The sequence below is a fragment of the Aphis gossypii genome, unplaced genomic scaffold (assembly GCF_020184175.1).
Source record: "Aphis gossypii isolate Hap1 unplaced genomic scaffold, ASM2018417v2 Contig01050, whole genome shotgun sequence".
Classification (NCBI taxonomy): Eukaryota; Metazoa; Arthropoda; class Insecta; order Hemiptera; family Aphididae; genus Aphis; species Aphis gossypii.
Genome location: NW_026083429.1, coordinates 1 through 27,628, shown reverse-complemented (window position 1 = coordinate 27,628; position 27,628 = coordinate 1). Strand labels below are relative to the sequence as shown.

The 27,628-nt window shown below is 33.0% G+C and overlaps 5 protein-coding genes across 5 annotated transcripts; 4 read left to right on the top strand and 1 right to left on the bottom strand.

The window, feature by feature from the left end:
- Positions 1-886: 886 nt before the first annotated feature.
- On the top strand, positions 887-2,378 carry LOC126555742 (piggyBac transposable element-derived protein 4-like). The gene is made up of 2 exons (XM_050210628.1): positions 887-2,089; positions 2,361-2,378. The coding sequence occupies exons 1-2, from the start codon at positions 887-889 to the stop codon at positions 2,376-2,378; spliced, it is 1,221 nt and encodes a 406-aa protein (XP_050066585.1).
- A 679-nt stretch (positions 2,379-3,057) lies between these two features.
- LOC126555741 (uncharacterized) lies at positions 3,058-4,404 on the top strand. Its single transcript, XM_050210627.1, has one exon. The coding sequence runs from the start codon at positions 3,058-3,060 to the stop codon at positions 4,402-4,404; it is 1,347 nt and encodes a 448-aa protein (XP_050066584.1).
- Positions 4,405-4,447: 43 nt separating this feature from the next.
- On the top strand, positions 4,448-5,266 carry LOC114123637 (uncharacterized). The gene has a single exon (XM_027986688.2). The coding sequence runs from the start codon at positions 4,448-4,450 to the stop codon at positions 5,264-5,266; it is 819 nt and encodes a 272-aa protein (XP_027842489.2).
- Positions 5,267-9,304: 4,038 nt separating this feature from the next.
- LOC126555740 (52 kDa repressor of the inhibitor of the protein kinase-like) lies at positions 9,305-10,453 on the bottom strand. Its single transcript, XM_050210626.1, has one exon. It carries the CDS (start codon positions 10,451-10,453, stop codon positions 9,305-9,307), a length of 1,149 nt encoding a protein of 382 aa, XP_050066583.1.
- A 10,798-nt stretch (positions 10,454-21,251) lies between these two features.
- LOC126555739 (uncharacterized) lies at positions 21,252-25,663 on the top strand. The gene is made up of 14 exons (XM_050210625.1): positions 21,252-21,356; positions 21,650-21,775; positions 22,209-22,327; positions 22,411-22,532; positions 22,604-22,677; positions 22,822-22,963; positions 23,025-23,222; positions 23,415-23,524; positions 23,616-23,774; positions 23,872-23,957; positions 24,032-24,060; positions 24,183-24,505; positions 24,574-24,650; positions 25,636-25,663. The coding sequence occupies exons 1-14, from the start codon at positions 21,252-21,254 to the stop codon at positions 25,661-25,663; spliced, it is 1,698 nt and encodes a 565-aa protein (XP_050066582.1).
- Positions 25,664-27,628: the final 1,965 nt, after the last annotated feature.

Below are 27,628 nucleotides of genomic sequence, written 5' to 3'. Positions count from 1 at the left end.
AGAGGATGAAGCTGAACAGTATCCTGAAGTGAGACAAGTGGTGCGGCAAGACATGTACGTGGACGATGTTGCCACCGGGTCCGACAGTGTAGAAAACGGACTGGCATTACAACGCGATTTGCTTTTAGTAATGGGGAAGGGAAATTTGAGCTTCGAAAATGGAGTAGCAACTCTCGTGCTCTCTTGGAAGCTGTACCGATGTCACACCGCCAAATGGACCCAGTCACCTTCGATACGACTGACGGTGGGACCACCAATGTTCTAGGACTTAAATGGATTCCAAACCTGGATAAGCTAAGCTACAATGTCCGACCGAACCCAGTGCGTTATAGCAAACGAGCCATCCTCTCGGAAATCGCTCGAATCTACGACCCACTTGGATTATTATCTCCAGTCACAACCGAGCTCAAACGGTTAACACATTGATGGACAGTACTGCTATAGCAGTAGTTTTTAAATTTGATGTACGTATATCACTACTGCTATTGCAGTAGTTCAATATTCGTTTATTAAAACTCACTACTGCTATAGCAGTACTATTTTCAATAGTTTTATACGGTAGAGAATTTCCCACTGCCCCACTACAACTCAACGGAACATTGGGCACTGTATTTTAAAACCACTTTTTTCTATTTTTAGTATTTGCTGTTTATGATAATAATATTATGGGTAATATTATTGACAATTATTTACGACAGCTGTTTATTTTAACGAATAACAATCAGATATTGAATTCACTATTTATAATTTATTTATTTATATAAACTATCGATTGTTTCATCATAATATTTAGTTTTGGTTATCCAGTTGCAGTTGTGTGTCGACTATCGAGTGATTAGTGCTGTAAATTGTAAATGAATATATTACCTATATAATATAATAAATTATGTCACGAAAAAACATCGAAGAAGTGTGTGGTTATTTAGATGAATCGTTCGAATCTGACTCTGACAGCTTATCATTCGTAGACGACTCAGATATCGATCCCGACTACAGGTTTCCGAGTAACAATAAAAATGTGTTACCAGCACCATCTGGTTCTAATGCAGAAATCCAGAATGAATCAAGTGGTGAAGAGTCATTTGAGGTAAGCTCTAGTGACACTGATAATAGTATACCTAACAATGATAATGATCAATGGGTCGAGAACTGGGTAGACATTCCAGATTTCCAATTCGATAGTAGTAATTCTGGAATAAAACTCGATGTTCCCGATCACGCTAAAGATAACCCTTTACACATTTTTGAAATGTTATGGACTAAAGAAATAACAAATATGATAGTTTTATCTACGAACAACTATGGTATAAAATTGACCAGTCAAACAAGACCACATAAAAAATATGCTCGTAATATGGAATTCAATAAAGTAGATTTCGACGAAATGTATAAATTTTTTGGGATTTGTTTGCTGGCTGGTTCTGTAAAATTTGCTGTAATCAGGGATATGTTTTCCAACAACCCTCTATATTATCATCCTATAATATCAAAAACAATGTCGGGTAGGCGATTTGAAAAAATCTTGAGGTGCTTTAGTGTAGAATATTGTGATCAATCAATAGAAAAGGATGCAAGCGGACCGTTAAAAAAAATTCAACCTCTTTTTGATAGTCTTTTAAATAATTTTAGACAAGCATACACTCCTTATGAAGCTCTATCATTAGACGAATCTCTTCTTCTTCACCGCGGAAGACTCATGTTTAGACAGTACATGCGATTAAAAAAAGCGAGGTATGGAATAAAGTTTTTTGAGCTTTGCTCACCTGGTGGATTTGTACTTAATATGGAAATGTATAAGGGAAAGAGAGATGAAAATCAAACTGGACCTACTTCAAAAATTAATACTTTAGTGTTTCGTCTTTTAGAACCTTTTATTGACAAAGGCCATACCATTTTTATGGACAATTATTATAACAGTGTATGTCTATCAAATCAACTTTTACTAAGAAAAACACATACCACTGGAACGTTACGTAGTAACCGCAAGGATAATCCTAAGTGTGTACTGACAAAAAAATTGAAGACTGGAGAATACATATGGCGTCGCAAAGGAAACGTATATGTTAGCAAATGGAAAGATAAACGCGATGTACTTGCAATAACTACAAGATACCATCCCATGCTTTCGAATACAAAAAATCGATTTGGCCACGACAAAAATAAACCTAATGAGATTATTCATTATAATGATAACATGAGTGGCATTGATAGAGCAGACCAAATGGTGAAGTATTATAGTAGTCCGAGAAAACAATCAAGATGGTACAAGAAAGTATTATTTCACCTACTAGACATCGCTGTTTGGAATACATTTTTCATTTACAAAATACGATTTGATTGCGATTCTATGCGTTTTAAAGATTTTCGTGATATGTTGATAAAAAGTATGTTGAAAGTTCCACTAGACAAAACAGCCTTACAATTTTTTAAAAATCTAAATGAAAAAGAACCAAAAAAAGGTTATCAGGGCATTACCACGAAAAAATTCGACCTCCGCCTAACTTCAAAAGGGAAGTGTATTACAAGAATTGCAATGTGTGTACAAAAAACAAAATCAGAAAACAAACTCAATACCAATGCAGAGAATGCGGTGTTCCACTTTGTGTTGGAATATGTTTTGAAGACTTTCATAAAAGTGTATAATTATTTGAATTGTCACGAAAAAGAACACTTTTATAGTAATTTATAATCAATTTTATACTTTTATAATTATTTATATGTATTTGTTATACTTGTACTGATCTAGTTATATCATATTTAATAAGTTTACCGAGTTGTGTTATTTTATTACTATGTACCAATTCACTTTTTTAGTTTTTTAGACAAAACAAAAAAATAAACAGAAGTTTTTGATTTAAACTGTACATTTTTGTTTTATAAATATAAATATTAAATAATTTATTTGATGGTACTGCTATAGCAGTAGTGATATACGTACTTGATAGTTACTATGTAGGTGGACAATACTGTTATAGCAGTAGTCAAATTACTACTGCTATAGCAGTAGTATGTAATTGCGTTTCTAAAGTTCACAAAAAAAAACCACAACAATTCAGAATGTCCATCAATGTGTTAATGAAGTACCTTTGGTCTATAGAACTTGGTTGGGATGACAACATACCACAAGAAGCAGCAGAGGCTTGGACACGTTATCACCAGGAGTTGCCAGAGTTGTCGTCGATCCGAGTTCCCCGCCGAGTGACCAGTAACAACGGGAAATATGAGTTGCACGGTTTTTCCGATAGTTCCGAAGCAGCATATGCCGCGGTGATATACCTACGTGTCGTGGCGCCCAACAGTTCAGCAAAATGTTTTATGTTAATGGGTAAATCGAAAGTCGCCCCATCAAAACGGATCACGATTCCAAGATTGGAGCTCTGCGGCGCATGGTTATTAGCCCGATTATTACATTTTGTGCGCAAAAACCTAACTAGAATCAATATCGAAAGGGTGATAGCTTGGTCTGATTCTACGGTGGCCCTGGCATGGATACAGGCGCAAACAGCGCAATTGAAGACATTCGTAGCGAATAGAGTAGCACAAATACAGCAAACAACGACACCAGACATGTGGAGACATGTGCCAACGAAGGAGAACCCGGCTGACTGTGCATCGAGGGGACTGTCGCCGAAAGAACTCGCCAATCACGTTCAATGGTGGATGGGACCGACTTTTCTCAGAATGTCAGAAGAATATTGGCCATCCGCAGAAGCAAGGATGTCGACAGATGAATCGCGCGAGGAGCAACTTGAGACGAAGGTAATCACGCTGATTACGACCGAAACCTTGACTGAATGTCCATTACTGTACCAATCGGACAGTTGGACAAAAATGACGCGCTTGACTTGCTATTGGCTGCGAGTACGTAAGCGTCTCCGCAACCAAGAAATTCCGGACCGTCAGACACCACCCAATTACGCTGAGATAGATGAAGCTATACGGGCATTGGTGCAGTGGACACAACGAGTGTATTTTTCCGATGATCTCAACAATTTGAAGCAGAACCGATCATGTTCCTCTAAACTGCGAAAGCTGGCCCCATTTCTAGATGGCGCGAATGTGATAAGAGTGGGTGGACGTTTACAGCGTGCAGATTTACCTTTTGAAGCAAAATGTCCAATTCTACTACCTAAAGAAGCACGGATGACTAGGCTGTTGATCGACCAGGTACATAGAAGCAATGGACACCCAGGTGCACAAACCGTACAGAACATTATACGGCAACAATATTGGATATTGTCGGCAAGAAGTGTTATCCGAAGACAACTCCACCGTTGTATACCATGTTTCAGAGCACTACCTCGCGCTCCTCAGCCGCTCATGGGAGATCTGCCACAACAGCGCCTTGAACAAATCAAACCATTCGGCAAAGTGGTGTTGATTTTGCGGGACCATTCGACGTAAAGGCTGCTCTGTTACGCCGACTGCGGGTCACAAAGGCATACATATGCATATTCGTATGTATGGCAACTACAGCCGTACACATAGAGCTTGCATCGGACTTGTCGACGCCACATTTATTGCCGCCCTCGAACGATTTATCGCACGACGAGGACGTTGTACAGACATATACAGTGACTGCGGGACTAATTTTGTGGGAGCTAATCATTACTTAAAGGAAGTGCAAGAAATTCTGAAGTCGCCTACGACCATCCGTTACGCTTCATCCAACCAAGTAACCTGGCACTTTAATCCTCCTGCTGCGCCGCACATGGGTGGTCTCTGGGAGGCAGCAGTGAAGTCAGCCAAGGGGTTGTTACGGCGAATAGTTCACAATCAAGTCCTTACGCATGAAGAACTCAATACTATACTACACAAAATAGAAGCCACATTAAATTCAAGGCCATTAGGCGCACTCTCCAGCGACCCTAACGATTTTGCACCACTCACCGCGGGGCATTTTTTGACTATGGGTCCACCAGCTTCTATACCACAGCCATATACCCAAGACCATCCACTAGCCTACACTCTACGTCAACGTTGGACTCTGGTTCAACAGATTCAACTTCACTTCTGGCAGCGATGGCAAAAGGAATATCTACAAACTCTGCAAACGAGAAACAAGTGGCAGCGCCCAGACAGCAACCTGGTGGTGGACGACTTGGTCATCATTAAGGAACCCACACCACCACTCACATGGAGTACAGCGCTCGTTGTCAAAATATACCCTGGCGAAGACAAGGTCGTCCGAGTAGCTGACGTCAAATTAGCTAACGGGAAGACTCTCAAGCGTCCAGTGGTGAAGTTATGTCCTTTACCGTTGTGATTGAATGTGGGACCATTCAAGGAGGGCGATATGTTCAGGCATTTACGTAATCGGGTGATAGTGCAACGAACACGACCGTATCTAAGCTATCACACAAACTGGACAGTCAGTCTTTACGTTCCGCTACCGGGTCCGTACGTTACAGCTGTGCGTTTCCCGTGCGTATTTTCTCGGTATCTAGTACACGAACCGGGAGTTATATTACCCTATTTGTTTCTTTTGTTGTTACCGTCATTCACCATTACTCCACTTCACCCTCACTTCATACCGTCACTCGTCACCTCCAGCGTCACCCAGGAGCACCGACACCGTCATTGCTGATCAACGTAGCCACGTCGTCTCAGCTATCGCGGTTTTTATTGATTATTGTTTTTTGAATTATTATTATTATTATTATTAGTATTGTATTTAGATTATTAAGAGCCCTACGCCGGCCGGCACATTTGTGTCACTATATATTATCGTTTTTCCACGGTTAAAATAGTAGGCCGTTATCCGGCATAATCCGTAAACACTTTAGCGTTATTTTATTACCAAAATTATACAGTCCACACTACAGTAATTAACAAGGGTTAACAGTTGTAGCATTTGTAATTGTTTCACTGCTTTTACTTTCTGTAATTGCTGTTAAATGCTCTTCTGTATCAATATTTTCTACAATTTCTTTAGGTAAATTTGACGTATTTAATCCGATTTTAATTTTGCATCCAAATAATGCTTCATAAGGAGTAGTTTTGATACCTGAATGATAAGCTCTATTCTTCATTAGCTGAATGAAACGGAGACCTTGACTCCATTGTGAAGTATTTTGTTCTTGCATCCATATAGTCAGCATATTTTCTATGTCTTGGTTTGCACGTTCTACACTACCCTAGCTCTGGCTATGCCTGGGCTTGCCATGTACTATTTTGAGTTCTGGCCAAAGATCTTTGAGACTTAAAACAATTTGATTCGAAAATTATCTACCATTATCTGATTGTAAAACACTAGGGGCTCCAATTAGTGTAAAAATATCTATAATATTATAAGCAACTAATTCAGCTCGTTTGAATTCCAAAGGTTTCAATATGACAAATTTTGTCAGGTGGTCCTGATAGACCATTATAAATTGATATTTACCGTCAGGGTGCGATTGAAAATCAATAAGATCTACTTGGAATCGTGAATTAAAGTCGTTAAAAACCATTGGCTTCACAGCTATACCTTTTTTAATTCCCTTTTGCTTTTGTTAACAAGGTTACATAAGCTCAAAAATAATTCGATTGCACTTCTAGCTATATTTTTATACTTGATGGAAAGTTCTTTAATCATACAATCTCGTCCACCGTGCCCAATTGGAGAGTATTTTTTAGTACATCATACAACTCGCTTTCACGAATATAATATAGGATATTTTCATTTTCATTGACGGGAAAAATTAATTTTTTATTACCTTGTACTATTAAAACGTCATATCTATATCTAAATTAAAATTAAAATTTGTCAAAAAATGCATTTAAGGTTATTTTGTTAAAAAATATAAAAAAAAAAAAATACTTTAAATAAATCATGCAATATCACCCAAAACACATTTTATATTTAAATACTTTATATTATATAATATACAGCAATACTATTATTGTAGTTATTATTATTTATTATAATAATGTATAGGTTCGTGGAATAAATAACATTTAAATATTATTTAATCTAAATTTTAATGTCAAAAAAAAAAAATTAAATAATTTTAACGTAATAAAATAAAATTACGGTAATGTATTTTTAATATTTGTGAGTTTTAGTAATAAATACTTTCTAAATATAAATACTTAATAAATCTAAAAATATAAATTAACACTTATTTACTGACCTTTTTTGCAACCAAAAATCACGAGGATTTTTTTTTGTTTTCTGACATCTTAGCGTTAAAATTTCTTCTATCAACTCGTCGTATCGTTTATCTGATAATAATGTGTTATTTGATAACATAATATTATTACTAGAGCGTGCATTTCTATGCAATTGCATATTTTTTTCCTTTATACAGTTTTGGATTTTTGTCAGTTATCTTAATTTGAATCTAATGGTGAATTTTTTTTTTTCAATATCTAATTAATAAAAAAAAACTTGCTTGCATACTTGTTGCATATTTATATGATTTTACTGCATATTAGATTATGGCATATTTTGATACTTTTTGTGCATACAAATCCAAACTCTAATTATTACCTAACTTTGATTAGGTATTTTATATAATAACTAGGGAATATGTATATTATATAATTAACCTGGTAATTTCAGTCATTTTATGAAATTTCATAAAATATCTAGGCATTATATGTAATGACTGCATTACACATATTGCCGGTAACATATACACTGCATAAACTTTATGTGTAACATAGAAAAAAATTTATTGGTCTAAGCGGAATACTCCGCCTGTGTTACACGGGAAATAAATAGTGTATACACTGTTTAAACTTTATGTATTACAGGGGAAAAAATAATTGGTTTAAGGGGTAAATTATACCTTAAATTTTAAAAATCTCCGCAGTCAAAAGTGCGCAGAACATACAAATGTATACTACTCGAGGTAGTATAACTTGATGTATGGTTGGCAACTCTGTATGAAATTGGTTCCAAGGCAAGCTTAGATTCTCGGGTAATGGAGTGTCCCAATCGAGTTGGTCATGCCACAGCTTCTGCATGAACCCCTTTACCCACATAAGCATTGGACCCAATGAACCAATCGGGTCAAATAATCGAGCGATGACTGATAGCACCTTCCGCTTTGATAATTGAGGTTTTGGAGTGTGAGTATGATAGGCGAAGTAGTCAGAGTTGGTATCCCAGTGAAGACCGAGGACTTTGATGGAATGATCTTCTTTGGATCGAATGACGTCTGCTGAGCACAATCTTCCGGTGGTATCTGTTGCAATATCTGAGAACAGTTGCTCGTCAAATTTTTTAATTCACATCCACCTGAACGCAGAAGGGCAATAATTTGTTTTTTTAGTAATAATTCCTCTTCAGAATCAGTACCGACAACTATGTCGTCCACATACGTGTTGTCAGCTAAGGATTTTCTTTGTAAGAGGGAATTTATGACTTTCTTGCGAATCCAGCTCGTGAAGACATCGGATGGCTAAGTATGGTGCTGAACTAACTCCATACGTCACTTTCAGCAGTTCAAATTCTTTTATTTCTTCATCGGGTGAATCACACCAAAGAATGTGTTGAAATAGGCGATCTTCAGGTCTGATCAAAATCTGCCTATACATTTTGACTATATAGGCAGTGAAAATATATTTATGTAGTCGAATACGAAGAAGGATATCTCTTAAGTCAGTCTGGAGCTTTGGCGCTATATATAAGACATCGTTGAGCGACAAATCGGAAGATGACCTGGCTGACGCATCAAACACTACTCGGAGCTTTGAAATATCACCATCTGCCTTTAGTACTGCATAATGAGGGATGAAGTATTTTCCAGGTCGCTGTGTAACTTCTATGTGACCAAGTGTTTAATAGTCGTTCATAAATTTTCTGTAAGTCGTGTATAATTGTGGTTCCTTCATCTGTTTACGTTCTAGATTGTAAAAACGTTTAAGGGCTAAAGATCGAGACTCTCCGAGCTCGTGGACGTTAGGGCGAAATGGAATAGAAACACAAAATCGACCACACGGCGCACGATAGGTGTTCTTCATAAATAGTTGTTCACACAGTTATTATTATTATTATTATCTTTATTGACGGAAAAAACTCCATTTACAGAATAATATATATATAAAAAAAATTTGTTTTGTGTAGTGACATGAATACAATAAAATGTTGGTACAAATAGTATAAAGTTTACATTTAATTAATATAAAAATTACATATTATGTGGTATATAAATTTACAGCTATAATAATTTTAACTAAAATTAATATTCATAGTATTTCCTATAGTCATCAGTATATTTGAAGGTGATGATTTAGAGTATGTTTTAGAAACATTATTAATTAAAAAGCTTTCTAGATTTCTGGTGGATTTAGTATTTATTCGAAAATTTAATTGTTACAGTAAATAAGGGCAATCTATTGAGTTGTTTAATAGTTTTAATAAAAATGAATAATGGAGGTTACTTCTTCCTGTATTTAACGATTCTATATTGAAGTAGGATAATACTCCGTTATAATTTGAATGTAGTAGACGTTCGATTTTCAACTTAAATGCTAGAGAGCGAAGAAAACGATTTTGAATAGCTTCGAGATTATGATTAACTCCTATGTTGTCTGATGACCAAATAATGGATGCATACTGTGATTTAAGTTTATGTGCCTGAGTTTTTGGATTAATTTCTAAAACTTTTTCTTTTAAAATGTGGGTTCTTTTTGCGGAGTAGTGAAAAAATGCACAACATTCTGATACAGTTCCAAAAGCATTTCGAATATCTTGAGCCTTAGAAGCGTCAGACAAACAAAGATTCAAAGAATGCGATATGCAATGAGTGTATAACGCTTTAGGATATTTTTTTCTCACAATTACCTGTACACCATTAAAAGCACCCGACATGGTCGCCGCCCCATCATAGCCTTGACCACGCATTTTTTCTAAATTTAAACGAAGGTTTTTCAATGTTTCTAGTAAAGTGTTAGTTAAACCTTCTCCTGTTACATCCTGAACAGGAATAAATGCTGAAAAGTTTTCCCGAACTATCATTGATTCTTCATCTAAGTATCTTATGCTAACTGAAAATTGTTCAATTTGACTAATATCAGTTGTCTCGTCGGCGAGAACAGAAAAAAAACTGGATTTTGATATTTGTTTAACTATTTCAGATTGAATTAGTTCTCCAAAAATAGTAATTATTTCATTTTGGATTTGAGGACTTGTATACATAGCATTCAAATCACTCATTTCTAGATGCTCTTTTAAAACTATATCACCATTATTGGCTTTAAATCGTAGGAGACAACGAAAATGTCCATCATTCTCAGTAGGTTCATTAATTTCAATTCGTCCAGAGTCTGCATGCCCTCTTAATGCAATCGGTTGCCTTCTGCACAATCGAATAGTCTGAATAATAGGTTTCAAAGATGAACGATTTTTTAAAATGTCTTGCTTTTCCTTAGTATTTAATTGCACATATACATTATTCTGTTCCTCGTTATGTATTTTAATTACATTTGTTCGGACGACACCAGATAAGTCCGCACCTATCATTATATTATCGGCCAGCGTATATATATATATATCGTGTGTGTGTGTGTGTGTTTGAATGTGTGCACCGACCGCTTACGTATACACGACACATTACGGCAGTCACAGTGTTGCGTCCGAATCGCCTACGTGCACCGAGTTTTCCGACCGTTCCGACTCTCTTGTGCCGTTGTGTAAAAAAGTGTTACCACCATCGCCATCACCGTTACCCACCGTTACCACCGTCAATACTGTCACCACCGTCACCACCGTCACCATCGTACCCGTCACCGACGGCAAGTATCACCACTCACCAGCATCAGCACTGCGCTCGTTCTCGGTCAGATTTTATTGTACCTTTTTTTGTGTAATTAGTATTTAAGCTCCCGTTAGGCTGGCCAGCACGTATTTTGTGCCTCCTCTAACACTTAAATTCAGTGCAATAGTAGGCCGTCACCCGGCATAACAAATTATTAATTTATTGTTCTTGTTATTTTTCTCACCTGTTACTTCTAAACCAAAAATACAGTCCACGACCACCGAGTTGGAACAACATTATCGGAATTTAACATTGCAGTTTTATGGAAATTTAAGTTGGCATGATTTTTTAAAGATTCTAATGCATCTTTTAATTTAATGAGAGGTTTGGTTACAAGTTTTCCTAGTTCTACGTGAGAACCTTTACCAACATTTGTTTGATGCAAGAAAAGTACACAATACATACAAAAGGCCCCTTCTTTCAGTTGTGAATAAGCCAACCAATTAAATGTATTAAGCCATTTCAACTGAAAAGTACGTTTAAACTTGCCATTATCTTGAGCTGGAAATTTATAATTTACATCAGGCACCCATAAATTATGTAAAATTGAAATTTTTTCTGTATTGGTTAGAGGTTTTGAACAATTGATATAAAGACCAATATCAAATTTAGAATCAGATTCTGATTCTGATTTATCAATTTGTTTTTTTTCTTCGAAAACTACAATATTCTGCGTTACCTCATTTTCTTCAATGATAGGATCACTGCAAGTTGACTAATATAAAAAAATATTTATTTAAATTAATAAATATTTAAAAATTATTTATTTATTTTCATATTGGATTAAGTGGTTTAATATTTATAGGTAATCATTTATTTTGGACAATATTATAATATTATATAATTCACGATACCAAAGATTATGATCGTAGATTAACATAAACATAAACTTATACTATGTAATGAATAATTACTAATGAGTCTGGGTGTGTATATGCGCGCGCGCGGGTTGACCGGTAAATTTATTTCGATTTGCAGTGTGTGCGTAATGTTATAACTTATATTGTTATAAAGTCGACGCGACGGAGGAGTATGCAGTCTTAAAAATGCATTAAAATAAATTTTAAAATAATATGTACAGTCCAGTAAATTGATTTTTCTTAATATTTATATGAACCTACAACGTATCTTCTAATACAAATTAAACATTTTACTTATATTTTTTGTGAAAAAATTCAACAAAGTTTGATTTTTTCTTTTTTCTGCCATTTTCTCTGAGTATTCTAGTTGAAAAATTTAAATCCTATATCAAAATGACAAAATAATACGTTCTGCATTCACTGCGATACTGCCCGACTGCCTATCGGTAATAATATTTTCCGTCGCCCGTTTGTGTATATTTATTATTTATACATCTATTACATTATACGATTAGTGTAAAGTCATAAAGATAAGAACAGTCGTTGCCCGTCGGGTGTCTATCGCTAATCGCTTACAAATATTTATTTATAGATTTTGCACAATGTTATATAGTAATATATGCATTAAATACCTACTAGCACGGCCGTAGCTATAGAAAACTAACAAAATAAAGATGACAATTTAAAATTAATAAAATGTAATTTAAGACTTTTTGATCGAATATCATAGGTTAAATTTTCTTAACTTTTCGGGGGGGGGGCTGCAGCCCCCTCAGCCCCCCCTGGCTACGCCACTGATTGTTGGTATTAATTTTATTATAATGCATGTTATTTGGAATCGAGTTTTGAGATTTTTTGTCTTAAAAGAATTTCCAAAAATATTTGGGGTTATTATTTATTGAATTTTGAACTTTATTCATATAAGTATTATAGTCTCTTTGTCTAATTATTTTAGCTTTGCCTCTTAAATTAGAAAATTGAAGGTAATCGGGAAAATTACTAGAATACTTAAAGGCTAAATGGTATAATTTCTTTTCTTTAATGATGCATTTTAATTCGTGACTAAACCATGAGGGAAAATTTGAATTATTAGATAGTGAAAAAGTTGGAACATAATAATTTATAATTGAAAAAATGTTAGAGTAAAATAAATTTATATTATAATGTATATCGTGAAGCTAAAAAATATTTTGCCAATTCATAGAGCTCAGCTTGAGAATAATTTGTCTGCAATTAGCTTTGTTCCAATTATATAGTATTTCATGATGTTCTAAATTATTTATATGAAGGTAAGGGAATGAATGGTTAATAATGAGAGGGGGGTGATGTAAATCGACATTAACAATAGGTAAAGTATTTAAGGAAACATGACAGGTGTCTGAGTTCTTTATGACATAATCGAGTAAGACATTATTTTTATTTAAAACATTATTAATTTGCTTAAAATTAAGAAAGGATAAATTGTTAAAAAAAAGAGATTTTGCATTAGAAAAGGCTGCCGAGGGTAAATTAAAATCATCTAATAATAAAAATTCAGCATTTGGGTAAACTATTTAACATATTATACATGATATCAAAATATGAAGTATACAAATCTACTGATGAGCTGATAGGGAAATACACAGAACTAACAATACATATTCTCTTATCTAATTTATTAAAACAATTAAAATTTTCTAGTGGACAAGAAGATGTATTTAACAACTCTGAATATAATGTATTCTTTACGGAAATAAGAACACCACCTCCTCTAGAGAAGCTACTAGTATAAGTATTACGGTCACATCTGTATACATTATAATTTTTAAAACCCAATTCAGAGGAATTAATATTTGTTGAAAGCCAAGTTTCAGTAAACGCGAATATATCAAAATTAGAGTATGGGATTTGAGCATTTAAGTAGTTTATTTTAGTATTTAAACCCCGAACATTTTGGTAATAAATATCTAACGTAAATGGAGTGGGTTTTATTAGTTATTTGAATAAATAATAGTTGGAATACCTTTTATATATTTTATAATTATATTTTTTTCACCATTTTCTCTTCTTTTTCTTAGCTCTTCACGTAGATTTGACATGAATTTACGTTGTTTAGCTGATTGGTCGGAAGAGAAACGTAAGTCAGGCCATTTTTGTGATCTGTGGAGTTTAGATTGAGAGCGTAAGACCGAAAAAGTGTCACTAACATTTGGAAGTGTAACTTTAAGAGGACGAGGTCGATTTGATATAGGTTTTCCAAGACGATGCGTTTTTATTATTTGAAGATTTAAACCAGAATCACTAAATACATTTTTTAATTGTGACATATCTGAAAAGTTTTTAGAATTTTCAGAATTAAGTTCCGGTAAATTAAAAACAATTATATTATTTGCTCTAGATTGTAGGTCATATAGTTCGTTTAATATTTCTATTTGATAAGCTGGTGAACTTGTTTTTTGTTTAAACGAAACATAATCTTGTTCGAGTAAGTCAAAACGACTTTTCAATTGCGTGTTTTCGGCTTCTAATTCTGAGAGTTTAGTTTCAAGATTAACACATTTTGAGTTAAGGTCATCTAATTTTTTGGTAAATGATTTTAGTGTTTTACCTTGCTCATTAGCTGCATTAACCAATTTATTTTGTGTTGTCTTCAATTCGTTTATTGAGCTTAAAATATCATCCAATTTAGCATCCATTATTGGGTAGTTAAGATTATAATAATTTTGTAACAGAATAAATTAACGTAATTATTTAATGTTTATTAACGGAAATATCATATAGAAGATAATAATTGAGTTTATTATTATTGATATTAATTTACTTATTAAAATTCGAACTTTAAAACAGAGAGATAAGAGAGCAATAATTACTGTAATATAAAATACGTCTGAACAGGTTCACTACACAGACAAGACTGATCCTCAGTGGTAGGTAATGCTGGCACAGCGGGTTCTTCAACAGTCCAAAATTTGAGTAGTAAACTATCAATTGACGGAGTCAACGCTGTTGTTAGTGAAACAGCTGGCGACATATTACACTGTGAGATGGCTCCACACACAACCCAACCAAGGAGGGTATCTAAAGTCGATGGATAACCAGACGAATGAATGGTATCTGCGCATGGACGAACAATATTTGGGAAGATATCACCACCTAGTAAAATGTCTATTTGTGCTGGTACGTCAAAGTTAGGATCAGCGAGTAATAAGTGTTCATATTTTTTTCGAATGCCTGATGGTAACTGTAGTGTCGGGGCATAACGTCTGTTATCAAAGGTAAAACGAAAAGATCACTACAGTTAAATGTATGTTTTATTGTATGATGTGGAATAAATTGACAATTAGTTACTCCTTTTATGTACTAAAATACTTCTTACGTAATTCTAACTGGGGAATCCTAGCTAACCGGAAAACACAGACCTGGCTAAAATACCTCAATACTAATATAATAAGCAATTTATCCGAGGTATGTGTCAGCGTGAATAAAAACTCTTACCTTTGCGCTGACTTTGACTGGAGGTGATTCCTCTGCGGGGAGTCAATTTGACACGACCTGGTGGCGGTAGTAGTGGCGCAGGTTGGTCGCAACGAGCGAGGTGGTGAAATAAACAAAAAAACAACAACGTCGCTTGCGTTCTACGTCTTTTATTCGGAACACGTGATTGGCACAAAAAAGAAAGATGAACAATGTTGGGTACACAACAATAAGTGTGATTACACGAAAAGGAAAAAACACAACAAAACGTGGCGTTTGCGGCGAACGATGGAAATCGAACCAAAAACAAAAAAAATTACAAAGAGTCGTACGGAACTGTTGTTGTCCGGTTCACGGGTTTTGCAAGAGAGCGCGATCACCGACGGCCGGCACTCGTCCGGCCCTACTTGTCTTACCGTCCGCCTAGCCTTTGCGGCGTGGAGGGAGCGACGATGTCGCGTCGTTGTCACCCGTGGTGGTGGTTGATAAAGTCGTAGACCGGTCGCTGCGGTGCCTTTACTTTGTACTGGCAGCCGTTGCGTACCGTGCCATGATCTCTATTAACAAGACAATAAAAGATGCACAAAAAATATATATATATTGTTATATAACCTTTATTGTTCAAATTAATAATCATTAAAACATAAAATAATTAATTATGTATATTGTTTTTCTTACAAGTTTCTTATTTTCTATACAGCATACTTTAAAGCCAATTACAGTTTACTTAAAAATAATAAATGGAGAGATAATTGTCGTAATAATAATACACAATATACCTAATATGAAGGAACACTTCAATAGGTACTTTTTAAAGTACTTTATCTCTTTAAATTAAAAGGTTTCTTTTAGGTCATTACTTTCAACTATACAATATACAAATATTAAAAAAGTACCCTTTATAACTATTCTTGTTGCATTAAACATTTGCAGCAAAGAAGCATCTCAAAATTTTTATCTTCAAGTCGATTACGCCTTGGAGTTAAGACCTGAATTGTCCCACTGATTAACCTTTCAATAGGTGCAGAAGACGGTATTGAAGTATTAAATTTAAAAAATAATTTTTTAACTACAGGAAATTAATCCAAGATATTTAGTTCTTTTTTTTTGAGTTTAAAAAAGATAAAGCTTGAACGCTAGTTAGATTGGAATTTCTAACAGTTAACTCTGAGTTGCTGGAATCATCAATTAAAGAATTATCTTGTGAAGAAACTCTACTATAAAATTCAGTTTCACTATTGCTATCACTATTATCGAAAGAAGAAACGTATTCTGTAAAATCGGAATTAGAATTCATTAATTTACATTCCTTTATAAATTGTTTGCACAAGTCAACATATCTAACTACTTTTAAATATTGGATGACTCATGGCAGCTAAAATAAAATCTTTGCTGTTAGGAGAACTCAAGTTAAACAAATAATCAAACCTTTTTTTCAAGACTGACAATTAAACATAAACTTAAAGGCTTACAGTAAATCAAGTGTGTAGATTGAATTAATAAACGCCTTAAATCAATTATAGTCGGAGTAACGTATTCCAGAAAGCTGCGTTTTTCACCCTGCAATTTATCTAATGCAACTGCTAATGGCTGCATTATTTTAAAATATTCTTCTAAGAATGTCCATTCTGCAATTTTTAATTTAATTAATTTTAACTCTTCAAATATAACAATAAGTTTTTCTTTAAAAGCTAATATTTTTTTAATTGCATCAAACATAGAGTTCCATCTAGTGATTATTGGGACTGGAAATTTAACATTACAATAATCATAAACTTTGTCCGATGCCACGGTACTTCTACTAAGAAGATTCCAAAATGAATTTAATTTATCAAAAGTAATTTTAGATATTTTTAAATAATTTTTATCGTCAATTTTTTCAATATCTGTTGTAGCTATCAGATTTAGTGTATGAGCGCAACAAGTTAAATGATTGGGCAAACAAATATTGTTATAATCAGAGTCAGGATTACTTGAATTATTTGATTCCGAAAGCAAATCACCTACATTAATATACTCAACGTTAGTATTATTTTCACAGTCACTATTTGAAACATCACTATCAATTTCTAATTCAGAATTAAAGTCACATACATTATAAGAATCAGATCCACTAGTAGAAACATTAGAAAAAGTTCGAAAAGCTTTACCAAAATTACTAGCATTATCTGTAATAATGTGAGTAATTTTGGAATTGTTTATTTGGTAAGTTTCAGAGATTTCATTTATGACTTCAGCAATGTTTAAAAAGTTATGACTACCTTTTATTTTTCTGCAACCTAATACATATGAATACCGTTTATAGGTTTTACTATCAATAAAGTGGCTAGTCATCTCTATAAAACTCTTATTATTTGTGCTCCATATATCAGCAGTGTTACATATATAATCTTGTTTATCAATTAAACTAGTTAATGTAGATACATAATTATTATACTTCAGTTTTAACTCTTTAGATATAGTTTTACGGTTTGGAAGTAAAGCTGTGTCAGTAATTCCTGTTAGTCCTTTAATGAGCCGATGAAAGGCTGGTTTTTCACGGGTGATTAAAGGTCGCATTTCTTCAACAATATAGTTAAACACTAACTGACAAATCTGAAAGAAAAAATTGATTATTTGCTTAATTTATTTATTCGATAATGTAGGTAGGCAAGTTACAATAATATCATACTATAAAATACAAAATAATAATTAAAATATAATACAGGAGGTAATATACAGGGTTAGGATAAAATATGCAACAGCATGTTTCTTTTGCTACGTCCAAATGGAGTTTTAGTGAGTAATGTCCACGATTTATATTATTCTTATGAAAATGATACAATTTTTATTTTAGATGTTTTTGCATATATTGAGCCTCAAGCATATTTAGTATGATTGAATTTATTATATTTTAGCCGGTAATTATTCAATTTATCTAAGTATATATACTAGGATTTTTGGTCAACGATCCAATCCAATCGCAGATCATTTATTTTCGAAAATTTAAAAATATGAAGTAACATTCAACATATGAATTTAATAATAAATAATATACAATAATTCATAAATATCTATGCATGCGAATTATTAATAAATAATTTTTAATCTATTAAAATTAACCAATAACTGATTTATTGCGAAAAATAAATATTTTTTTGTAACAATTGTTTTATGTGTAGGAACCTCTCAATAAAAATATAAAATGCATATTTTTGCATATTTGAAGAAAAAAAAGCATATTTCCTTGTTTTTATTCGCATATAAATCCTAGCTCTGGTAATATGTATAGACATTTTTATTCGATATGTAAGAAAATTTCAAGAATAACAATTAATTAATAACAGTTTTTGAATTTTATTATCTCATATTAAATTAATAATAAAGCTTATTACTTGTCGAAATCGTCATGAATGTAGCCAATAATTATTAAATATTATTTATTAAATAGGTTGTAAAATATGCTTAAAAAATTACAACAAAAATAAAAATGATAATTTTTACTGCCAACTGCCAATTATTAATAAAATTTATCTTATGGAACAGTAGAAGACTTAATTTTTATGCTAGACAGAATAATTTGTTTTGTTGTTTTTACTATTCTAATGCTCACAGATTGTTCGTTAGCGGCTGCACAAGTAAAGCCGGCAAGGCGAAATACGCGTACGCGTGTATGTGTGAGCGCGCGAACGGCTGCCAACACGCAACTCGCCGTGTGTTCGATTGTCTTGTCGATCATGTAACCTGGTAGAGGGTGGACTGTATAACACTAATAATGGGGGGGTGAGGAGGCTGGTTAACTCCTATGACAACAATATAACTAAAACGATGATGAGTGAAGGAACCCTAACATAAATATAAAACAATAGAATTGTATGACTGATAATATATATAAATTAATTGCGTCGGTTCTGCAAAGAAATAATCTTACGTGCTAGGTAGGGTTAGTAAATGGGGAGCACGATCACAAATCGATCGGCGGAAAACGATTGAACAAAAATAAAAAAAAAATACAAAATACAAATTACAACGTCGGATAATAAATCGACGACCAATTAATAATAACAAATAATAAATCGCGTGTACGACCTGATACTGATATGGATGTTGACGACGTGATAAGTGGTTGATGATAACCGTCGGGGGCGCTGAATGGAGCTGCGAATGTTAATCACGACAAAAACGGGATAACGACGATGTGTACGGGTGTATGTTAGATAAATCGAATAGAGCGAGCGTGAAAAACATAAAACCACCGGACGACGCACGCTCGGATGGCAATAACGGTCGCGAACTGGCAAAAATGACAAAATGACTGAATATGTTTTAATGTGTTCACGCGGCGAAATCGACGTCGTAGGCGAACAATACGTGAAAAGCGAAAAAGGGGCACTACACGGGTCGCACTGCGTAAGACGGACGGGCAAAGGACACGTGGGTGCAGACCGGCTCGGGTCGCGCTGCATAGAAACGGACGGGTGATGCCACAAAATACAATAAGCCGGGTGGCAAGCGAGCCAAAAAACACTACGATCGCGAATACGATAAGGCGTGGAACGACGATCAGCTCGGATGAGCTCAGACGGCCAAAACAGAAACAATGGCGGAGTAACGGCGACGGGACACCGGATCGTAGACCAGTTCTGTTGACGGTAGAAAATAGAAATACGACAAAAAAGACGGCGGCGGGGCACCGGCGACGGCTAGCTTGGTCGCAGCTATATCGGGGGTCCAAAGGTTGGATTACGGACAACGCTCCGGCGTGGCAACATTACGGCACGTTATTGTTACGGCATGACCGCACGAAATTTAAAATAACTTGTATTCAACACAGATGATATAATATAAATATATTATAATATACATATTAATATATTAAACATTAAATGACTTCGTATAATATACCCATACAATAAGTAAATTTAACTTACATGATTTTTTGTCATACTGCTTTTAAATGAAGGCAATGTCATTTGTTTAGGAGTATATACAGACTCAATATTTTGTTTAGTTTTTTTATACAACAATCTCTTCAATTTTGAAAGTATTGATGGATGTTTGAACTATTAAAATAAATAGTTATTAATATAAGATTAAGATAGATGTTGGGTAATTTATTATAAAAAAAATAAAAATTAATAAGTACCTAGGTAAAAATAATGAAAATGTTAAAATTCAAAATATTTTCCTTTGAAAATCTTCTACACGACTGTATATTTTCTATGGTTTGGACTTAAGTCTTTTAGTCTTTACATTTAAGTAAATAAAAATAATTATTATTTTACACTAGAGGTCTAGATAATAAAATGCATGCTGTCTTTAAGAACAATATGAAATTCAGCTAAAATCTCAAATAAAAAAAAAATATTTTTACTTTCAATTTAAATTTTAAAATTAACTGATTAACCCACTAATTACAAACAATAACTGTCTGATATTTGACATTCAAAGGTTAAAAAAAATTTAAAAACATATCTTAAGATGACTTAGGAAATTTCCAGTAGAATTAATCTGGCCTCGAATGACTTTTGTGCACAGGACACATTTTGCAACTAACTTTTTTCCGTCATTCTTATTTGATACTATGTTATAGTATTTACCATCGAATAAATAACTTTGTGATACATTTATTTGTTCTATGCTACAGTGGCGTATTTACGGGGGGGGATCATTGGGTTTGATCCCCCCCCAAGACTTGAGTTGAGTATTTTTTTTTTTTAATTTAAATCTAAATTAGACGATAGTCCGGGCGCCGTCGAAAGAGCGAGGAGAGCTCGAGAGCGGCAGTCGAACACTCGAGCTGCGTGTACCTAATGGCGCGATCATTGCCTCCAACCTCGCGCGTCAGTGAGAGGGAATACAATGGTGGCGGTGGCGGTTCACCACAATACTAAGGACGTAAATTTAGATATAAATAGATTATAAATTGGGTATTTTATTAATAATATCTTTAATCGTGCATACAATGAATCATAATAGTTGACGTATTTGATAACGATTAACGAAATAACGAATACTTGGTGCAATGACGCGCGTTTCGACTTTCGATTTTATTGTGGCGATATTCTCTAGTTGTGTACTATTAATGTATTGTGTGTCGAACGTCGTACTGCCATAACTTTTTATTTGAAGTGTTCTTGTTTAATACTTTAATGTCAATATTTAAGCTTATTGTATTTCGTTAATTGTTGATTGTTGTTACTTGATCATCATGAAACCAACCAAAATAACAAAGTTTTTTTTAAAATCATCAGTGTCTGATTCAGTTCATCAACCAAAAGAAAATGATCATAATAATATTAAACATGATGTTCAGGTAAGTACTTTTTCTACTGTACTTATACCTACTTTTTAGTAACAATGGCTTATTTAGTCAATGCTAAATCGCTAAATGCTCAGTGCCTTAGTAACTAAATAGCCTGCAAAATGTATATAGATATGCATTACTCGACACTTTAAATTATAAGCTTTACAATTTATTATTTTTTTAATATTAATAATTTATTATTATTCAGGGCCCTATAATATTATCGTTATATTAAGGTTAATTTATATTTTATATTAAATGATGAGTTTTAATTATTTCATAATTTATTTCTTATTTAACAGACAGAAAATGTTGATGTTGATGGTTGTGATAATGTAAATAAACATGTTCCTGAAACTTATGAAAGTAATGATATTTCTTTGTTTTCAAATTTGAACCGTTCTCTGACAGATGCTGAAAAAATATTGGTAAGATCAGAATCATATAATTCAATATGTGTAGGTAATATATATTAAAATTGGGTAAATTTTCTTACAACAGAGTAGGTACCTACCTAGCTAATATTTTGATATTTATCTATTTTTTACTAGGTATTGAAAAACATTTGGGTTCCTCCTGATTATTACGAATTTCCTTTACTAGATTTAAATAAAAATAGAAAATTGAAATTTCAAATGACATGGCTACATTCATATCCTTGGCTTACATACTCCAAAATAAAACTAGGTGCTTATTGTAAATATTGCGTTATTTTTGCAAGGCATGGAGGTGTAGGAAACCAAAAGCTTGGGCAGCTTGTTATTAAACCATTTGTCAACTTTAAACATGCACAAGAAGTAATTTATTTTAAACCTAATAATGTCATTTTTAGTTGACTGAATTGTAATTTGGAATTTAAAGGTATTTCGTACTCATGCTAAATGTGAATATCATCTAAAATCAGTAATAGACGCTGAGAGTTTTTTGAATATATTTGAGAAGAAGGAAATTCCTTTAATACAACAAATTGATAATGAACGGTAAATGCGTACTTTAAAATTAACGAGTAGAATAAAATATGTTTATTTTTTGTTCTTATTTTATACACTGACAATTTTCATAGTGCTAAGCAAGTACAAGAAAATAGAAAGCGACTTATTCCAATAATACAGTGCGTTATTTTATGTGGCCGTGAAGAAATACCTTTAAGAGGACACCGTGATTTTGGATCATTTAATATTGAAGGTTTGTACCTTTTTATTGCATTTCAGTTTTAAATTTTTAATTACATATATTATTGATTTTTGTACTTAAAGATGAACAAAGTAATGAAGGTAACTTTCGAGCTATCCTTAAACATCGAGCAAAAGGAGATGATTATCTGAAATCAGTACTTTAAGGTCCAGGTAAACGAAACAAATACACCAGTCCTGGTATACAAAATCAGATAATTGAAGCTTGTAATAAACTCATTTTAAATAAAATTGTGAACAAAATAAATAAATCACAATGTTTCTCAATTTTGGTCGATGAGACAACTGATGTATCAAATGTAGAGCAGTTGTCACTTTGTATTAGATATGTTGACAACAATGACATGCTAAATGAAGATTTTCTTCAGTTTTTTGCTATTCATAGCCTAACAGGATCACACTTGGCTACATCAATATTGATAGGTATCTAATTTGTAATTTATTTTACTTAATATTGAGTGTTTCAATAAATAACAATTTTTAGGTTTGAGTGATTGTGGAGTAAATTCCGAGTTTATGTATGGACAAGGCTATGACGGAGCTAGCAATATGGCTGGGCAATTTAAAGGTGTTCAAAAAATTATAAGAGATAAATACCCTAACGCTCTATACGTACACTGTTCAGCGCATTCCCTGAACTTAGCAGTTTCATCTTCTAGCAATATAAAACCAATTAGAAACTGTTTGGGAGTCATAGAAAAACTTCATGTTTTTTTTAATACTCCTAAAAGAAACAATATTCTTTTGACTGAAATTGAAAAATGTGATTACACGCCTAATGTAAAAACTCTTAAAAGACTCTGTGCAACAAGGTGGATTCAGCGTTATGAAGCACTAAATGATTTCTGTGAACTAATATTCTATGTTTATAAAGCTCTAAACTTCATATCTATTGAATGGAAAGATTCATCTTCCACTGATGCCAATATGTTTTTGAAATGTATTCAAGATTCAGAGTTCTTGGTTTCCCTTTATGTTACAAAGGTGGGACATAACTGTCGACAAACAAACATTACATTAAGATAATTATAAGCCTAATAATATAACCTAACTTATAAGATTTATTTTATATTAGGTATTGTTTTCATATGGCTTGCCAGTATGCAAACAACTTCAAAAAGAGAGAATAGATTTGAAGAAAACGGTTGATATTGTGGAAAACTTAATACAATCATTAATGAATGTAAGAGAAGATGCTGAAAATGAGTTTAAGAGAATAATTGATGAAGCTCATGTAATAACATTAGAATAATAAATAAATTGACTAAAATTAATATTATATATTTTTAAGTATACATTCATTTTTTAATTATTTGTTTGTGTATTCATAGACAATGGCTGAATTAATTGGAACATCAATCTCTAGAAAAAGGATTACATCAAAGCAAATAAATCGAGCAAATCCTCATAATTTAAAGTCTACTGAGGAATATTATCGAGTAACTGTGTTTTTGCCATACATTGATAATTTCATTCTCAACTGACCGATAGATTTGTGAATCATAAAAACGTTTTAAGAGGTCTGAAAAATGAATATTTTTTTAATTCTATTATTTTATGTGCTTTATTTTATTAATAAATCTTTTTACCTACATTTAAGTAGTTAAATGTATGTGATAAATTTATTATTTGATTGTTTTAGGATTTGAGTGCCTATTTCATTCAGAATTTTCTGATGAAGACAGAAATGAATTTCAGCGCCTAATTGAATTATATTCTCCTGCAATTGATAGACACAATGTTCTTGCAGAATTGAAGATATGGAAATTAAAACTAGCCTCCAGTAATAATGAAATTACTAAAACTGGGATAGAAGCGTTTCTTAACTGTGATAAAGAAATTTATCCAAATATCAAACTTCTGTTAAAAATATTTGTTACATTGCCTGTATCGACTGCAACTCCTGAAAGGAGTTTTTCTAGTTTAAAGAGACTTAAAACTCATCTACGGAATACAATGAATGAGGTAAGAACGTTAGACATTTAGTTTTTAGAAAATTTTGTTTAGACTTACAATTAATTAAAAATTTTTAGACGCGACTGAATGGATTATCGTTACTGTCAGTACATAGAGATATTGATCTATCCGTGGAAGAAGTTGTGGATGAATTGTCTAAAAAATCTAGAAAACTAGATTTTGTTTTATAAAATAAAAAGAAAAAAAAATTATTGAATACATAATAAAATATTGTTGCTTTATCGATATAATTATAAAATATAAATTATATTAAGTGTTAAAACATATTTGTTGTTTTTATATTTAATTATTTAAACTTCGTTGATAAGTACCGGATAAAATCATATCCCCCCCCCCATGACAAAATCCTAAATACGCCACTGCTATGCTATCACAGCAATCAAGTTCTGTTGCTTCTCAGATGCGTGTGGAGAGTCAGCAAAATCCGTGGCAGAATCATTTTTAGTTTTTGGTTAAACATCATTGTTTTTAGAAGATGTTGCCACCAAAAACCGTTTCATATTTTATTATTCAATTTATTTATATCGTTCAAAATAAATAAAGAATTTAGTACTAGATATCCTTTAATAAAAAAAAAGTAACGATAGTTGTAAATTCAGGAGACGATAATGTCAAAAACGACGAACGCGAAATGATAATTATTTAATGGGTGGATTATTTAATGGGTTAAATGGGTTCACCCATTTAATTTGATTATTGGTCTAATACCAAAAAAGTGTGTGTTTATTAAAAACGCGAAAATAAATATCACTCCACGTGGAGCAACATGCATGTTATACTGACGTATAATTCGTTGGACCCATAGGCTGTACATAATGAAGGGATTTATTTTCATTGTAATAATAATTGTTTATAGTTATTAATTTCTACGGAGTTCAAGTCGGAGTTTGGGTCTTTCCAAGTATCGACCTGACATGCTTGTTGCCGGACGTCTGCATTTATAAAAATAATATTTTATTATAAGTTTTATTTTATTTATATTATGTGATTAGACTATATTATTATGAACATATTATTTTATATTGGATAATATATTAATATAATATACTCTAATATTATGTCCATCGTTAGTAATAGAAATATTATTGTTTCCGTATTTGTTGTTCTTGTTATCTTAGTGGCTCAGACACAGTGTCCGGCAACTAGAGGGGAAAAATTGTATCGTCTGAGAGCACTCTTGGTAAACAAAATTATTAATAGAATCACAATATTATAATTTATAAAATATAAATCGTAACCGACCCATCATTGTCGACGCGATCGAAAATAGTACAATATGGTAATAATTAATTATCAGGAACAAAAATAAAATAATTTAAAAATAATTTCTTCTACATAAAATATCTAGATAAATGTTAGCAGATGACTGACATTTTTATCTAAGATAAATAAATAGATAACATTTACATTTTTATCTAGATAAGATAATAGATAATTAATATTTTTATCTAGATAAATCTCAACACTGAGCATAATAACCTGATCCTACTGTAGTAACCAGTGATGGTTGCTGCACGTTTCTTTTACGACGAATGCACGTTCCGTCGTAGGTTGGAGAGATGAGGTATATAAGTTAAACAATAGATTAATAAAATAATTAAGACATTTATTAACTTGTTAAAACAATAAATGAAAGAGCTTTCGTTAGCGTAAGCACAAGTACTTAACTACCGGAGAGCAAGTGACAACACTGACTAAGTCTAACTGACTCTTAACTAACTGTAATTAAATCTATGATGAGGACTTATATTTATATGGAACATGCCGTGATGGAGAATAGGATGATCTACGTCTATGAAATAGCGTGATGTGTCTAATCCAATCAGGAGACAGCATCAGTGGTCCGACTCGGCGGCGTGATATAGTTCTAGGCCACTGGACTTTAGAACTACGTTTTTATACTAAAAACGTCGGTTTACTACACTACTTAAACACACTTAAGAATTTATAATTTAATCATTTTATAATCTAACTAGATGTGCCTCGCTCTGCTGTGAAATTCGGTCTAAGTGATATTTGCTCTAAGTGAGTACCCGTACTCGTATTTCGCCGTGCCGGCTTTACTTGTGCAGCCGTTAACGAACAATCTGTGAGCATTAGAATAGTAAAAACAACAAAACAAACCATTTCTTTGATTTCCGATGTTGATTTTGCGACTATATTTAAATCGAACATCTAGTTGGTTCGAATATGTTTATTTTCCAAAATGTTAGTCGCTAACCTAGCATATCTATCTTCAGGTTCTTTAATTTGTGAATTTGGTACAAACTCAATTAGTTCAGTATCTGTTTCGATTTTATGTGGAATCAATAGGTCGCGTGACGCATAGGCTTTACACGTTTCGTTTAAAGATAGTATACCTACTCCTTCTAGGAAATGATTTGTACTTCTCTTGTCTTGGTCGCATGTAATGAATATGGTTTCTCCTGGTGTAGCATAGATCCATTCGTTTTTGAACTTCAATTTGTGAAATAGATTTGCTCGCAACTGCACTTGCATGATTTCGCAACTGTCTGGAACCTCTTTTGGCTCTTGTAGTAAAAGCACTTCGCATATAGGACGTCCGCTTCTAGGATGTAAAGGATAAATTTCAGGACATAAAAGGAAATCGCCGGCATGTTTACAAAGGCTTTGATCAATTTCATCATAGACTGAATACATTTCTTTAGATTTACTTACAGCTAAATACTTATAATTAGGTTTTATATAAACACAATTATTATTATTACAATCTGGTAAAGGTATTAGCTGAAAACGTGTCAATTCGTATTGATATACTAAAGGTATATTTAAAATAAAAACAATTTTGTCATTTGAATAATATATCGTTATGTCTGAGAGGGGTACCATTTCTTGTACATTACTTTCATTTAAATCTATGGGTAAGTCTATACCACTTGGCATCCCTACCTTAATATTTAAAAACTGTTTTAGTAACTCTTTGGGGGTTAATAAGCTTGGGTGTATTAATCCTACCTTAGCTGCTTGTATGACGTCGAATAATATATCGGTCTCGGCTATATATAATTCTAATATTAAATTGGTTTGAATAAAATGATATGCTAGAAAGCTTCTCATATTAGCTTCAGACGTCATATTTCGTAGTTCAAT

Coding starts and splice junctions, on each gene's coding strand:
- LOC126555742 (XM_050210628.1), top strand. CDS start 887: ATGTCACGAAAAAACATCGAAGAAGTGTGTGGTTATTTAGATGAATCG.
- LOC126555741 (XM_050210627.1), top strand. CDS start 3,058: ATGTCCATCAATGTGTTAATGAAGTACCTTTGGTCTATAGAACTTGGT.
- LOC114123637 (XM_027986688.2), top strand. CDS start 4,448: ATGCATATTCGTATGTATGGCAACTACAGCCGTACACATAGAGCTTGC.
- LOC126555740 (XM_050210626.1), bottom strand. CDS start 10,453: ATGATAGGTGCGGACTTATCTGGTGTCGTCCGAACAAATGTAATTAAA.
- LOC126555739 (XM_050210625.1), top strand. CDS start 21,252: ATGAAACCAACCAAAATAACAAAGTTTTTTTTAAAATCATCAGTGTCT. Junction 22,678..22,821: donor GAGATGATTATCTGAAATCA/GTACTTTAAGGT, acceptor TTGGTCGATGAG/ACAACTGATGTATCAAATGT. Junction 23,958..24,031: donor GCAAATCCTCATAATTTAAA/GTCTACTGAGGA, acceptor ACTGACCGATAG/ATTTGTGAATCATAAAAACG.